Source organism: Sorex araneus, chromosome 5 (assembly GCF_027595985.1).
Source record: "Sorex araneus isolate mSorAra2 chromosome 5, mSorAra2.pri, whole genome shotgun sequence".
NCBI classification, from domain to species: Eukaryota; Metazoa; Chordata; class Mammalia; order Eulipotyphla; family Soricidae; genus Sorex; species Sorex araneus.
In genome coordinates this window covers 52,540,321-52,555,713 of record NC_073306.1, presented here as the reverse complement: position 1 = coordinate 52,555,713, position 15,393 = coordinate 52,540,321, and the positions used below count along the sequence as shown (strand labels likewise).

At 58.9% G+C, this 15,393-nt stretch overlaps 1 protein-coding gene across 1 annotated transcript in view; it reads right to left on the bottom strand.

Annotated features, from left to right (window-relative positions):
• The window catches only part of HSPG2 (heparan sulfate proteoglycan 2), a 97,313-nt gene that overhangs the window by 62,815 nt on the left and 19,105 nt on the right, over positions 1 to 15,393 (bottom strand). The window contains exons 2-3 of the mRNA XM_055139807.1: positions 5,019 to 5,160; positions 4,612 to 4,656 (exon numbers count right to left, since the gene is read on the bottom strand). Coding sequence (XP_054995782.1) covers positions 4,612 to 4,656; positions 5,019 to 5,160 — 187 coding nt within the window. The remainder of the gene's footprint in view (positions 1 to 4,611; positions 4,657 to 5,018; positions 5,161 to 15,393) is intronic.

Below are 15,393 nucleotides of genomic sequence, written 5' to 3'. Positions count from 1 at the left end.
TCATGCTGGCCTGTGTCCCCTGCGCTGCCACACGAGGTGCCTCTAAGTGATGGCTAGATCCATTCCTGGCAGGTCACTGTGAGTCCACATGTGCTTTTTGTTTATTATTATTATTATTATTATTATTATTATTATTATTATTATTATTATTATTATTTTGGACCACACCTGGCGAGGCTCAGGGGTTTACTCCTGGCTCTGCACTCAGGTATTACTCCTGGTGGTGCTCTGAAACCATATGGGATGCCAAGAATCGAACCCGGGTCAACCATGTACAAGGCAAGTGGCCTATCTGTTGACACATGCACTGTTTTTAAATCACCTACTAAATAGAAGATTTTTTTGGTGCTGAGGATCAAATCCTGGGTCTCATGTATATATGTACTCTGCACTGAGCCATTTCCTGCCCCCAAGGCATTTTATACACATTAAATCTCATAACTTGAGGCTGGGGAAATGACTCACAGGGCTGGCATACAAGCTTTGCATGTGGGAGCCCCAGGTTTGATCCTGGACACCTGAGGGCCTCCTTGAGCACCATCTGGTGTGGCCTTAAATACCAACGTCAATTATGAGTTGATTTAGAAATTATTCATGTGAATTCATGAGCTGCAAATGAGTCATATCTCTGTGTTTACATCCATATACGTGCACCCTAATTATTCCTTGATTATCTTTTATGAACAGGACTTTGACCCATAAAACTTAATTCTTATAATATCGGTAGCACTATCGTCCCGTTGTTCATCCATTTGCTCAAGCAGGCACCAGTAACGTCTCCATTGTAAGACTTATTGTTACTGCTTTTGGCATATCAAATACGTCACGGGTAGCTTGCCAGGCTCTGCTGTGTGGGCGGGATACTCTAGTAGCTTGCCGGGCTCTCTGAGAGGGACAGAGGAATCAAACCCGGGTTGGCCGTGTGCAAGGCAAATGCTCTACCGGCTGTGCTATCACGAGTCTGCCATACAATGTAGACTTTTTTTTTTCCTTCGCAGCAGCGTAGCTTGTGGGTACAAAGCTCAGCCTATAGCGTGGGACCGCTACTTAACAACAGCACAATGACCCTGAGCAAGTTAGCCTGCCCAAGCCTCACTCTCCTCATCTGTAAAATAGGGATAACAGTCATGGGATACCAGAGAGTTGTGAGGATGAAAAATAAAAAGAGATAGAAAGTGCCTAAAATAGTCTCAGGCACAGGGCTGGGGTGTGGCGTGGTGGTAAAGCGCATGCCTTGCATACAACGAGGTATGGGTTCTATTCCTGACCTCACGACATAAATAAGCACAAGACAGCTGTAATGATTCTCTCAGGTCTGGACGAGCACCCCCCGAGAAGTGGATGTGGTCGTATTTATCTCTTCCCGTCTGTGAGGGGCATTTGCTGCTCTTGGGCGTCTATAGGGCAGCTGTTGCTCGAGGGCTGGGGTTAGCCCACTCCCTGTGCCTGCAGGGAGGGCTTCCTGGTGTGGGGAGAGGGACTCGGGTGGGGAGCTGGGCCGGGAAGGCCCTCTGCTTCCAGGAGCAGCTAGTGAGAAAAGACGAGGGAACGGCAGCTGCAAAGTCCCCGAGGCTGCCGCCAGCTCAGAGACGAGCGGCTCCCAGGCGACAGGCCAGGAGGGGCATTGCAGGGCGGCCCCCGCCAAGGCCAGTCACAGTGCCCACACCCCGGCCGAGACCTTCCCCAACTCTGTGCTGGGGGCTGTTAGGCTGGGGCCCCAGGCAAGGGGCCTGTGAGGGGAGCTGCCTGCCTGCCTGCCGCGGGGGCCGGGTGGGGCTCCGTGCCTCAGTGTGGGGGCCATGAGCTCGGCCACAGAGGCCCCTTGTGAGCGGGCACAGAGGCCCATTGAGAGTCCCCCAAACCCGGCCTCTGGCCTCAGCCCTGGGGCCCCGCGCAGGCGAGGAGGCCGGACCTCTGCCCAGGAATGTGCCCGCTCCAGGGAGGGGGACAAGCCTCCACAAAGCCCCTTTCACCAGGGCCTGGGAAGGGCACGGACCCTGCAGCCCGACCCACCCAAGGGCAGGGCAGGGTGGGGCGGGGTGGGGCAGCTCCCTGCCTCCCTGAGCCGCGCCTGCTCTGGGCCCCTCAGGAAGCAGCCCCCCACCCTGGGGCGCTGGGAGAGGGGCTGCCTAGGGTGGGAGTGCTGGGGTGCCCTGCCAGCCCTCTCCCCTCTGTCCCTCTTTCCCACCCTGGTGGAGACGCCTGTAGAGGGCAGACCCAGAACCTTCCACCCCGGGGCAGGAGCCATGCCCCGTCCCAGAGCACACTCTGCAGCGCACTCCCAGGGCGCCAGGGTGCCCAGAGAAGCCCCCCTCCCACTGCACCCCAGCACCCCGCAGGGAAGACCCCAGGGCCCCATCCACTGCCCCTATCCAAGGGCGCGGAGGGGCCTGGCTGCACCCGGGTGGTACAGAGGAGGAGGCCCTGCCGGGGCAGAGCAGCAGACTTGGGACTCCCCCCACCACCCCCCTGCAGAAAGGTGCTGCGGGGCCCCTGGTACAGGCACCAGGTACAGGGTGGGGAGAGCAGGAGGAGACAGGCAGGGAGAGGGACGGCCCCGCCTGGCAGGGCACTTACTGAGAGCAGAGTCCTCGGGCTCCGAGACCATCATGCCGGCCACGGCAGGGCGGCCTGCAGAGCGGAGCAGCAGAGGCAGCGGGAGAGGGTGGTGGGAGAACGGAGAGGCAGTGCGGGGAGAACGAGAGGGAGACCGGGAGAGGCAGACGTGTTGGGGAGCCAGGGACCGAGACAGACAGACAGAAGGACAGAGACAGAGACAGGGCAGGAGAGACCGTCTCGGGCCGGAAAGGAGGGGGCGGGAGAGGCGCGACAGAGGGAACCAGGCGGACGAGCGTGGGGATGCAGAGACGATGGTCAGAAGGTGGAGAGAGGGGTCAGGAGACAGCCCAGCAGGACTGTCTTGCACACAGCTGACCTGGGTTCGATCCCAGGTACCACCTATGGTCCCCCTCACCCCACCCTGAATTCTGCCAGGGGTGATCCCTGAGCACAGAGCCAGGAGTGAGCCCTGAGCACTGCTGGGTGTGGCCCAAATACAAATAAACAAAAAAACTCGGGTGGCAGTGGTGGGGTGGGGGGAGGTCAGGGGTTCCAGGGCGGAGGAGGCAGAGCTTGGGGCGGGGCGGGGGTGGGGGGTCCACCCGAGATCAGAGCTGAGGAGACAGCCCCTTGGGGGAACTGGGGCTGGGTCAGAGGTGATACCACGGTGCCGGGCACTGCCCTGGGCAAGGCATCTCGGGCACACAGACACCCTGGACCCATCAGGGAGTGCCCCCAGGCAGGGGGCGTGGAGGGGGCTGAGTCTTCCCACAAGCAGCCCCCCTCACAAGGAAAGGGCCCTGCCCTGCTCACGGACCGATCCCCCAACTGCTGTGCTCCCCCCGCCTCTGACCTCTTCTGCCCTCGCAGCTGTTTCTCATGGGGGTGGGGAAGGCGGGAGGGAGCGCTGGCCAGCAGCCCTGGAGTAGAGCGGCCCTGCGGTGCAGTGGGCGGGGACACAAGCACCCTGGGGACCAGGCCAGGGCCCCACCGCAGGCAGGCAGAGCTCGCCAAAGGCAGCTTCCAGCACAGACTGTTCTTGGGGGGTGGGGGGCGCGCCTGGGGTCGGCCGGACACCCACTTGCGGGCATCCTGGGCCCTGCAGAGACCTTTGTGTGGAAAGGCGAGGGGCAGAGTCTGAGTCCCGGGGGCTGGGGTCACGGCCAGGCAGGACACCGCATGCCCTGGAAAGGACCAGGCCTGCCAAGTGAGTAGCATGGACGGACACCTTCGGTGGCCCCGGCCTCAGCCCGAGCCGAGCCCCAGCCCCATGCCCGGCCCTGATGGCGCAGCGCCAAGTGCAGCTCCCCAGGGGAGAGGCAGCGGGAGCCATGGGCTGCCGGAGGGCCTCGTGGCCGGCCGGCTCCTCGCTACCCGGAATCCTGGCGTGGGAGGAAGCAGGGGCTCCCAATCCGGCATCGGGCCACCTGCGCACTGCTGGCAAAGTGAGCGGCTGGCCCAGGCCTGATTCCTCGCCGCCCACCACACTCGTCCTATTTTCACCCACCCAGGACCAACCCGAGCTGGGCCCCGGGTCCAGGGTGAGGCTGACGCCCGCTGGCTGGCCCAAAGACTAGAACTCTCTCTGCCCGCCCTTGGCCCTGGCTCCGCGGCACACAGCGCACGCCACCATGAAGAGTTTTGGTTTTGGGGGGGCCACACCTGGCTGTGCTCAGGGGAAACTCCTGTCTCTAGACTTGGGGATCACTCCTGGCAGGGCTTAAGGGACCATCCGTGGTGCCAGGGGTCGGACCTGGGTCAGCTGCATGCAAGGCAAGTGCCCTCCCCGCTGTGCTATCCCTCCATCCCCTTGAGTTTTAAGACCCTGGCTGCCCGTGAGGTTCCCGCAGAACTGTTTTCAGTCACAGAGAACCATCCGCTCCGGCCAGTCCCAGATCTGAAGGAACTTGCCGTGTGTGCCCAATTGCCCGGCAGATACGAGAATGCCCCAAGGTAGGCGTCCTCGGGACCTCAGCCCAGGGCTGGGAAGACCTGCCCCAAGGCTTCCCCTGGGGGCTGAGTGGGGGCCTCGGGGACGCTTTAGTTACTTACCCAGCTGCAGGTCCCCGCTGCCCACGTCCCCGCTGCCCAGTTCATCTGCAACAGAAGACAGCAACAAACGTTTGCTGAGACCTGCTGCGTGCACACTCAGTGCCTCCGCCCCAGGGGCGTGGACGGGAACAGCCGGGTCCGACAGGCAGGGAAGGGAGGGTGTCAGGGATCAGGACACATGCGGCTCATACTGCATTCTTGCTGGGGGGATGGGGGTCTCCCAAGCAGTGCTCGGGGGCCACCAGAGTTGTATCCCGCAGCACTGAGGGGACCAGGTGTTGCTGGGGAGTGAACCAGGGGCCTCTGCCTGCAAGCATGTGCTGGGCCCAGCGGCTACTCCCTGGGCCCTGATCCTCTCCTGGCCCCCCCACTCCCCACCCCAGAGCCCTCCACAGTGCAGCGGTCACCTCCGGAGGCTTCCGCCTCATCAGCAAGCAAGTCCTCATCGTCCGAAGGGTCCGCATAGCTCCAGCCGGCCCGGCCTGCTGAGACCGTCTCTGCATCTTCAGGCAGAGACAAGCCGTCATATGCCCTCAGCCCGTGGGTTCCCTGCGAGAGACCACACAGACAGGTGTCACACTCCACTTCTCCCCCCAGACCTCTGTCCTCCAGCCGGGACCCAGAGTCCCAACCCCAAGCCCGTGAAGTCAGAAGTGATTTGGCTGGTTAAGAGCCAGGCTGGGCCTGGATGGCTGCTCCCCAAATCCCAGGATCCCCGAGACCTCACAGCCCAACCCCGCCCACCCACCAAGTCTGAAATACTTTTGAAATAAACAGTCGGGTGAATCAATAAAGGTGATTTCAATAAAGGGGACGCTTCATTCTTTGGAGAACACTCAGGACATGGGCTAGTAGACAGGGGGGACACAGGGAGATAAAGGGTGACCTGAGACATATGCCATGGACATATCTTAAAGGGTTGAGCTCATTTTCGGCATGTGGGAGCCCCGGGTTTGGCCCCCAGCACCACATGGTCCCCCCAACACCAGTGAGACTGGCGCCCAAGCACTGAACTGGGAGCAGCCCCTGAGTACCGGCTCTCACCCTCCCCCCAAAAAAGAAAAAAGAAAATGCAACTGGAACAGGGTGACGAAGCCAGCTAAGAGGGAGACCTGGGCAGGAGATGGGGGAGTGACCAGGCCAGCAGAGGCAGAAATGAAGGGGAGAGCGTCACCCAACAGCAACTCCCAGCCCACGCTGCCCTGGCCTCCTTGGCCCGGCCGCCCCATCTCCAGGACACGGAAACACACCCTGGCCTCACTGGAGAACCAGCTCTGATATGCTGGGCACCCTGACCGGCTCATCTGTGCACCCCCAGCCAGCGCGGGGCAGCTGTGTCACGGGGCCAAGCAGGGGACTCAGGCGGATACTGAAGCTGGAAAAGGGTTGCCTGGGGCCCAACAACCCACCAGCCAGAGCGAAAGGGTCCCAGCAACCAAATCATCTGCCTCTGCTGCTGTTTCTGCTGGGGCTGGGAACCCCACCCAGGACCTCGCATGCGCAAGGCAAGTGGCCTCCCACCGAGCCATGGTCCCAGCCCAACACCTGCCTTTCTGGAGTGTGGGCGCGGGCAATGAATGTTTCTACCCCCGCAGACAAGAACAAAAAGTTTTCCAAAGCACTGGAGCGATAACACAACGGGTAGGGTGTTTGCCTTGCACGCGGCCAACCTGGGTTTGATTCCTAGCATCCCGTATGATCTCCTGAGCACTGCCAGGAGTTAATTCCTGAGTGCAGAGCCAGGAGTGACCCCTGTGCATCACCGGGTGTGACCCAAAAAGCACAAAAAAGTTTTTCAAGAAGTTTTAGTTCATATATATATGTGTATATATATATATGTATATATATATGTATATATATATGGGCTAGAGCAATAGCACAGCGGATAGGGTGTTTGCCTTTCACATGGCCGACCCATGTTTGATTCCTTCGCCCTTCTCAGAGAGCCCGGCAAGCTACCGAGAGTATAGTGCCCGCACGGCAAAGCCTGGCAAGCTACCTGTGGCGTATTCGGTATGCGAAAAACAGTAACAATAAGTCTCACAATGAGAGATGTTACTAGGTGCCCACTCGAACAAATCGATGAGCAATGGGATGACAGAGATAGATAGATAGATAGATAGATAGATAGATAGATAGATAGATAGATAGATAGATAGATAGATAGATATAGGAGCACACTCAGCAGTGCTCAGGGATTACTCCTGGCTCTGCACTCAGGAATCACTCTTGGTGAGCTTGGGGACTGTATGGGATGCCAGGGATCGAGCCCAGGTCAGTCACGTGCAAGGCAAGCGCCTTCCCCACTAGTCGATACGTTAGAGGCAAACGGGCTAGAGAGAGTGCAGAGGGTTAAGGAGGTCTGTCTTGCATGCAGCAGACCTGGGTCTAGCGGTCCCCTCGGCCCCACCAGGAGTGATCCCTGAGCACAGAGCCAGGAGTAAGCCCTGAGCACTGCAGGGTGTGGCCCCAAATGAAAACAAACACAATTTAGAGGCGAACAAACTCAGCTCAAGGGAACTTTAGTGTCTCCAAACAAGCACAGACTCACTGTGTCCCCGTCACGTGCATCCCACCCCAGATGGCCTGACTCGAGCTCCGTGGACCTGGCTGGCCTCTGCCGGAGTCCCGTCTGGCCAGCAGGAAATGGCTTGGCTTGTGAAAATCCAGCTCAGCCTTCGGCCCAAGGAGAAAAATACGAAGCAAAAGCCAGTCGGTCGCCACGCCACGCCCTTGCCCCAATCCACCAGTCTCACTGTCCACACTCCTGCAGGCTCTGGCCCTTTCTCACACTGTGCATCTGCTGGAACCTGCTTCCTCCCTCTGTCCACTAGGCTCGCTGAAGCCACCCTCCACAAACCCTCCCAACCTCGCCTCCTCGAACTCATGACCGGCCGATCCTCAGAGCAAGCCGATAAACAGTAAACGGGTCCCACTGAGTGAGAGGAGCCAGGCGGGAGCCGGCTCAGGTGGCAGAGCCCATTCACGCCTATCATGTGTGAGGCCCCAGTGCCATCCCCAGCACCAGGCGGGTGGTTCTGATGCCTCCTGGTGCCCACACACCCAACTGCCAGGCACACATGACCAGAAGTGACCCCTGCTCGAAAAGCGCCAGACAAAAGACAACATCCTATAGGACCCCTATTTACACGAGACCCCCGGCCGGTGCATCTCCCAAGAAGTGAAGATTCCCAGGGTATACATCTCACCCTTGGTACCCAGCTGGGCACTTACAGCACACATGCCTTGTCGTATGTGAGTGAGCCCTCAGCGCCCCCTGGAGACCGTGCCCTAATTCTTGGCTTTCACATCCCCTCTGTCCTCTGCCTGCTTCTGGGCTGGGACCGGACCTCCCCTGGCACGGGAACCCTTTGAAGGCAGAGTCTGTGCTTAATTCTTGTTTTTGTTTTTGTTTTTTTTTCCTTCTGGGTCACATCCGGCAATGCTCAGGGGTTTCTCCTGGCTTTGCACTCAGGGTGTGTGTGTGTGTGTGTGTGTGTGTGTGTGTGTGTGTGTGTGTGTGTGTGCGCGCGCTTAATTCTTAGTTCTCCCTCCCAGCACCTCAAGTTCTAGGAAGTGACTGAAGGAAGGAATGGACGAAAACGTCATCCCTCTTAATCCTGCTGCTTCCTGATGATAGCTGGTTTTGGAGGTGCCCCCAGCCCAGGAAGCTGACGTGCAGTCTCCCTCCCTAAGCTCCAGGCTCCCTGCGGGGCGGCCGGACACCCTCTGCGATCTCTACTACCAAACCCGTCTCTCCTTCCCTGCTGGCTAGATAGACCCAGGGCCCCTTCTCCTCCCCTCAAGCCTCTGTCATGGGCTAGAACTCAGGCCAAGCCCGCCTCCGATTCCTTCTCTCCGAGCGAGCCCCAGAGTGCCCAGCCCAGTCCTGGGCTCCCAAGGAGTGCCTGGGTCATGACCCAATGAGAGCCTGGATCCAGGAGGGAACCGCGGGGCACTGGGGAGAGATTAGATTCCTGAGCCGCTCCTCGGAGCTACCGAGTCACAAACTCCGCTCCCCATGCCCAGGGGACTCGAGGCCTGTTTCCATCATGGGTCCAGGGCAAGGGGCCCCTGGGTGGGGGTGGACCCTGACAGTCCCTAAGGGGAGCATGAGGTTAGGCCAGGGCAGGGATGCCGGCCATAGAGAGGGAGACGCCTTTGGTACAGGGCAGGCTGGAAGATATGTGTGGGGCCCAGAGGCTCTTAGCACCCCCTGACTGCTTCCAGAGGGGGGAAGGGAGCAGCTGGCCTCGAGCAAGGTCCAGAGCAGCGACAGGGAAAGGGGTGCGAGGAGGGGCTGGGGTGGGCAGGAGTAACCAAGCGAGACTCCTCTTGGAAGCAAATGCCAGGAGCGCGCATCGGCGAGGGAGAGGGAGAGGGAGGTGTGGGCCCGCAGAGTGTCGCCTGCACAGAAGCCCTCCCGTCCCCGCCCTCCCCGACCCTCCTGCTGCTGCCCCCTTCCCAGGTCCTGGGTCTCTGGAGTCACACTGGGCCCGCGCCAGGGACAGAGCTGCCACAGCAGAGGCCCCGGTTTTGAGAAGCAGCTGATCGAAGCTGTCCACCAGCTGCATTTCCCATCAGAGGGGAGGCGGGCCAGACCGGAAAGAGGCTCCCAGGAAGGCCCCCGAGGGGCCTGCGAGCCTGTGACCCCAGAAGGAAACTTGGACTCAGACCTGGGAAGCCCAGCGTCGGCATGGGCAGGAAGACAGCCTTGAGCGGGCGCTGTCAGAGGCCCTGGCGGCAGAGAGCCCCGCCAGGACCACGGGGATCGGGCAGTCGGGCCGAGTGGGTTGGTAGAGCTGGGATGGGAACCCGGATCCTCCAGGGCCAAGCTCTCACCGCCGCCGCCGAGCGAGCCTCTGTCACGAGGGCTGGGACGGGCTAGGACAGCGGCTGCTGGTGGGGACCGTGCTGAGAACCCCACTGCTCCCAGCACTTGCTCTGCGTCCGTTCTCACCAGCCCTGCTGGGGAGTGGCTGAGCAGGAGTGAACACGCCACTCCCAGGAAGTCACTGGTCCAAGATCCGGGACCCGGGACCTCTGGGCTCCCCAACAAAACCAGGTGGGCCTGGGCTGAGGCTCTGGGATGGCCGAGAGGCCAAAGCACAGGGCCAGACAGGAAAGAGGCTGGCTTTGGTACAGGGCAGGCTGGAAGATATGTGTGGGGCCCAGAGGCTCTTAGCACCCCTGACTGCTTCCAGAGGGGGGAAGGGAGGAGCCTGGCCGAGAGCAAGGTCCAGAGCAGCGACGGGGAAAGGGATGCGAGGAGGGGCTGGGGTGGGCAGGAGTAACCAAGCGAGACTCGTCTTGGAAGCTCGAGGCGTCCCAGAGGGAGGCGGGTGAGATCCCTCCCCGCCCCAAGGGACCCAGGACCGGCAGCTGAAAACCTCAAGAACCCAACTGTCGCCACGCTCAAGGCCATTCCCCACACGCTCGAGCCAAGTCTCAAGTACGAGTGAAGGCACTCCCTACCCATTCTCCAGAAGTACCGCACCACATTTGATGGGATTCGAATAGTAGGCAACAAATCATAGAGGGAAATATATATATAAGCATATACACACATACACACACATATATAGGACTGAAGCGATAGTGATAGCACAGCGGGTAGGGCGTTTGCCTTGCACGCAGCTGACCTGGGTTCGATTCCTCCGTCCCTCTTGGAGAGCCCGGCAAGCTACTGAGGGTGTCCCGCCTGTACAGCAGAGCCTGGCAAGCTGCCCGTGGCGTATTTGATATGCCAAAAACAGTAACAACAAGTCTCACGATGGAGACGTTACTGGTGCCTTGCTCGAGCAAATTGATGAGTAAGGGGATGACAGTGCTACTATATGTGTGTGTGTGTGTGTGTGTGTATGCATATATACATAGAAAGCTCACATCACTCAACCTTTAACAACACGTTAGTAATATTCTAAAGAATGTCTTAACGGCCCCTGCCAAAATAGAACAATCTTCACACTGTCTCCTCTATGGATACTTTTTTTGTAGCATTTTCAGCGGTTTTCCATAACAGACAATACAAAAATATATTATTTTGCTTGTGTTTTGGGACAGAGATTGGGGCTTGAGATGGAAACATACCAAATTTGGTGGTGGGAAGGTGTCATGGTGGTGGGACTGGTGTTTGAATCTTAACTGTAATCAAATACTGTGAACCACCTTATAAAATGAAAAAAAAAAAAGAAGAAGAAGAAGACAGCCACAGCCCACGCACAGCCCCTGGGTCTCCAAGGCCAAAGGCAGAAATACAGCCCAGGTCCCTGCTCTCGGCGCTCTCCGGCAGTGAGGGACCGCGGCTTCCTCCCAGAGGAACCCAGGACTCGGATGGTCTGGCGGACAGATCTGCTAGAGAGGAAGTTTCCCAGCAGACGGTGCTTTCCCGCCCCTGCAGGATCCTTGGGGGCCAGGCAGAGTTGAAAGGCAGAGCAGTGGACAGAGTCTCACATTAAGACTGACCCTGCTCCCATGCTGCGAACAACGAGGAAGGGGGGTGAGGGGTGGGCAGGGCAGAGAGGTGAGGGATGAGGTCAGCGAGGGGTTTCTGGGAGGCAACCACTCCCCGAGGCTGGGCTTCAGGCCCAGGTCCAAATCCCAGGGCCCTGGAGGACTAGGGACAGAGGCTGGACCCTCCTTCTCGCCTCGCTGGGCTGGGGGCAGAGGAAGCCAAGCGGGGCTGGGAGGAACTCAGCCCGGAGGTGGGAGCGTCAGAAAGGGGTCCAGGGGGCTGGAGCGATAGCATCTCGGGTAGGGCATCTGCCTTGCACGCGGCCGACCTGGGTTCGATTCCCAGCATCCCACATGGTCCCCTGAGCATTGCCAGGAGTAATAATACCTGAGTGCAAAGCCAGGAGTAACCCCTGAATATCGCCAGGTGTGACCCAAAGAGCAAAAAATAAATAAAAAATAGAAATTTAAAAAAAAGAAAGAAAGGGGTCCAGGAATTGGAGAAGGACTGGGAACACAGCGACAGATAAAGGAACCAGGTTAAAGATTTTAAAAGGGGGGCTGGAGCAATCATCCAAGAAGTAGGATGTTTGCCTTGCACACTGCTGCCCCCAGTTCAATCCCCGGCATCCCAGGAGTGATTTCCTGAGTGCAGAGTCAGGATATCCCTGAGCACTGCTGGGTGTGGCCCTCAAACCAAACCCCCCCCCCCAAAAAAAAAGATTTTAAAATGAGGTGAGTGGACTGACACTCCAATTCTGCTGCCTCTAACAATTTGTTGCTCCCTTATGGTGTAACTTTAACTGACTTTATGTTGGGGTGCCCAGCACAATGACGGCCGATACGAGGAGTTGGATTGATAAAACACTAGTAACAGCGCTGGAAATCATAGTACCTCAGTAAAGATGTGGGAAATAAAGACAAGAGATGCTCCAATTACCAAAAAGAAAAAAAAAGTAATAACATTTCAAACTAATGAAAAAAATAAAGAAGTTGGGGGGACAGCGATAGTATAGCAGTTAGGGCATTTGCCTTGCACGCAGCTGACCTGGGTTCGATCCCTGGCATCTCATATGGTTCCCCAGGAGTGATTCCTGAGTGCAGAGCCAGGAGTAACCCCTGAGCATCGCTGGGTATGACCCAAAAAGTAATAAATAAATAATGTTTTAAAGGAGGTTGGTGGGGGTTTGTGGCCCGCCTACCCTGCCCCCAAGCAATTCTCAGGGAGCCAGGGGGTGCAGTTCCACCGACCCCCAGTCAGATGGTTCAGTGCTATGGCGCAGAACTTGCAGTGGTGCCCGGTCCACAGGGCCACCCTACAGACGCTGGTGGAGTTGGGCTCCAAGTTGGAACCTGACACATCCATGAGCACAGAGCCAGGACTCTGTGACCCCTCAGCACAGCGGGTGTGGCCCCAAAGCCAAACAGACAAAGACAGCAACAGCCAGAGGGGACACTAACAATCAAACACCACTGAGGTCCTCTCCCGGCCAGACCCGGTCTAAAGTCTGGTGGGCAGCTGCCCTTAGTCCAGCATCTCCAAGGGGATGGACTCACAGCCTCTCATGAACACTAAGGGAGCCAAAGAGCTCTGAAATGCAAGAGGGGACATTCTTGTTGTTTCTCTGGTTTTAGAGAACTTAAGGACGTTTTTAAGGAAGCTTTAAGGAAGTTTCTCTGGTTTTATAGCAGGGTCCTTCAGCGCCAAGTCCCGGGAGCACAGGAGACTGTGAATAGCATCATCATCCTGAGAGTGGCCATCCATCGCCCCCACCCCCACCGACCACAGGGTATCGGCCTTTGGTCTCAGTGCTTGGTTTCGGGGTGCTCCTCCAGACGCTACTGAGGGAGCCTCCTCGCAGCTGGCCTGTGCTTCCTATCACCGTCCTCGGCTCTGACGACTCCCCCACACAGAGAGAGGGGAGGAGTTGTGAGCTCAGGTTCTTGCCATTTTGCAAGTGGAAAACCTGAGACATCGAGTGGGCGTCTGCGTGGCTGGGCCAGAGAACATCAGGACAGTGCTCAGAGTGGGGCTCAGTCTTTAGTCAAGTGCTTAAATTAGTCTCGGGTTCAGTAGCACGCGCGCATAGGGGAGGGGAAGGATAAGAATGGGGGGGAGATAGTACAGCAGGGAGGTTAGCCTTCCGTATAGCCCACCCGGATTCTGTCCCCGGTGTCCCGGACGGTCTCCCCAGCCCCACTGAGCCTGGAGTAAGCCTCGAGCACCACCGGGTGTGACCCCAACACAAAAAAGGATGAGGAAGAGATGCCTGGGGAGGGGGGACTCATGTGGGGCAGGGGGCAGCTCCCAGTCCAGGACAGAAGGAGGGGTCCGGCTCAGCTGAACAGGTGGGACCCTGGCTGAGGGTGACCCCCGGGCTTGTTTCGAAGGCTTCGCTTTTCTGCCTGCTCTGAGACTGACTCTGGGCAGCTCTGGGGGGCCCTGACGGGGTTTTCTCCAGACATTCCTCGCATGCCTTGGGCAGCCATCCCACCACCCCCTCCCCGTGGCCCCAGGTCCAGGGCCGAACACCCCACCACCCCCACATCTGGGCAGGAAGATCGGAGCCCCACAGTCCCCCAGGGTAGCTGCAGCTGCCCAGGGCAAGGCTCCAGGCATCTGGGCCGAGTGAGCTCACCCCATGGAAATCCAGGCGGAGGCGGGACGTGCGCTCCGGCCCTGGGCCCCGGCCTGCCCACCTGCTCCAGCGCCAGCCACGTCAGCCATGCATTCGGCCTCGGTGACCCCTCCCCATGCATTGCACCGAGACCCTCGGCACCCCCAAACCGCCAGGTCAGGGACCCAAGTCAGACACCTGCCGGGAGCCAGGCCGCCAGCTAACACATACCAAGAGTGCGTGGACTCTGCTGAACCCTGCTCCCTTGCCCCTTTGCACACAGGTCCCGGCGTCCTGCCCCCCTCACTCCCCCGCCCAGGAGCCGGAGCAGCGGATGGCCTATAGCATAGTGACAGCGGGTGGGCAGATCTATGAGGGCTGCACTTTGCTGTGTAAACGGCCCGGGGCGAGTGTCCTGACACAAAGGCCACAAACCCTTTAATCCCCTGGCAGGCTGTGAGGGGCGCCGGGCCGGAAAGGAGGAGGCTGCGGCCTCTCCTGGCATGCCTGCGCAGCCCGTGCCACACGGGAAGCCTGCCAGCTTCCCACACTCGCAGGGCTGCCAGGGCAGAGACGCTGGCCAGAGATGGTCCCCGGACGGGGAGCAGGGCCAGGCTCTCGGGGCTCCAGCTCCAGGTGCTGAGATAAGGCCCCTACACCCTTATCTCCGGCAAGCTCACAGCCCCGTGAGTCACTCTATGCCCCCCACCCCCCACTCTACAGATAAGGAGAGAGGCTCAGAGGTGAGGTCACCAGCCCACCCGCCACCTCCCTCCCCAGATCACATGGTCGAGGCGATCCAGTCTAAAGGCAGCCCCCTCCTTCCTCTGTGAGCAGGCCCCTGCTTCTGAGCTCTGCCCCTTTGTGTGTGTGTGTGGGTGTGGGTGTGGGTGCGCGCGCGTGTACACGTTCGTGCGTGCATGTGTGTGTGTGTGCGTGTGTGCGCGTGTGCTCATGCATGCGTGTGTGTGCATGTGTGTGTCTGCGTGTGTGCACGTATGTGTTGTGTGTGTGTGCGCACGCGTCCTCAACCAAAGGCCTGGGAGCTGGAAAGGCTGCATTCCAGCCAGGGCCTGTCCCTGTCAAGCTGAGGACCCTGAGACTTGGCAGGGCGAGAGGAAGCTGGAAGCCGGAGTCTGCGAGTCCACGGCACAGAGCGCCTATGCGTGGTGCCGATGACGGAACCCCGGACCCAACACGCGTGAGGCAATTGCTCTGCTGCTCGGCACCTCCCCGGCCTCATCATGTAGCAAAGACCCCGGGTCACTTCCCGCCCAGCAAACTCCTGAGCCCCACACAGAGGGGGGCCCACGCCAGCCACCACAGCCACCATGGAGGCGGGGAGCCGGGAGGGTTTCATCTGGTTTGACAGAAAACACAGAACGGAAACACAGAACATGGGCTTCGTGAATTTCGGAGTTCTCCCGAGCAGCCTGAACAACTGGAGGATTGAACGTGCCCAGCGTCTTTGAGGGAGAATTAGCCCCTTTGACAGAAGAAAGAAAATTTCTTAAAGAGCAAGTGAGGACTTCCAATACCACACACTAGACCGTCTCCGAACTCCTTTTTTCCACTGATAAAACAGGGAGCAGGGGGCTGAATCACAAGGGACCCTAAAATCCACCTTCCAGGCCTCATTCCCAGTCATGTAAGGGGAGGACAGCTTGGTGGGGGAGGGTCCCCTTCCTGGGGCTGCTGGGGACAAGCGGAG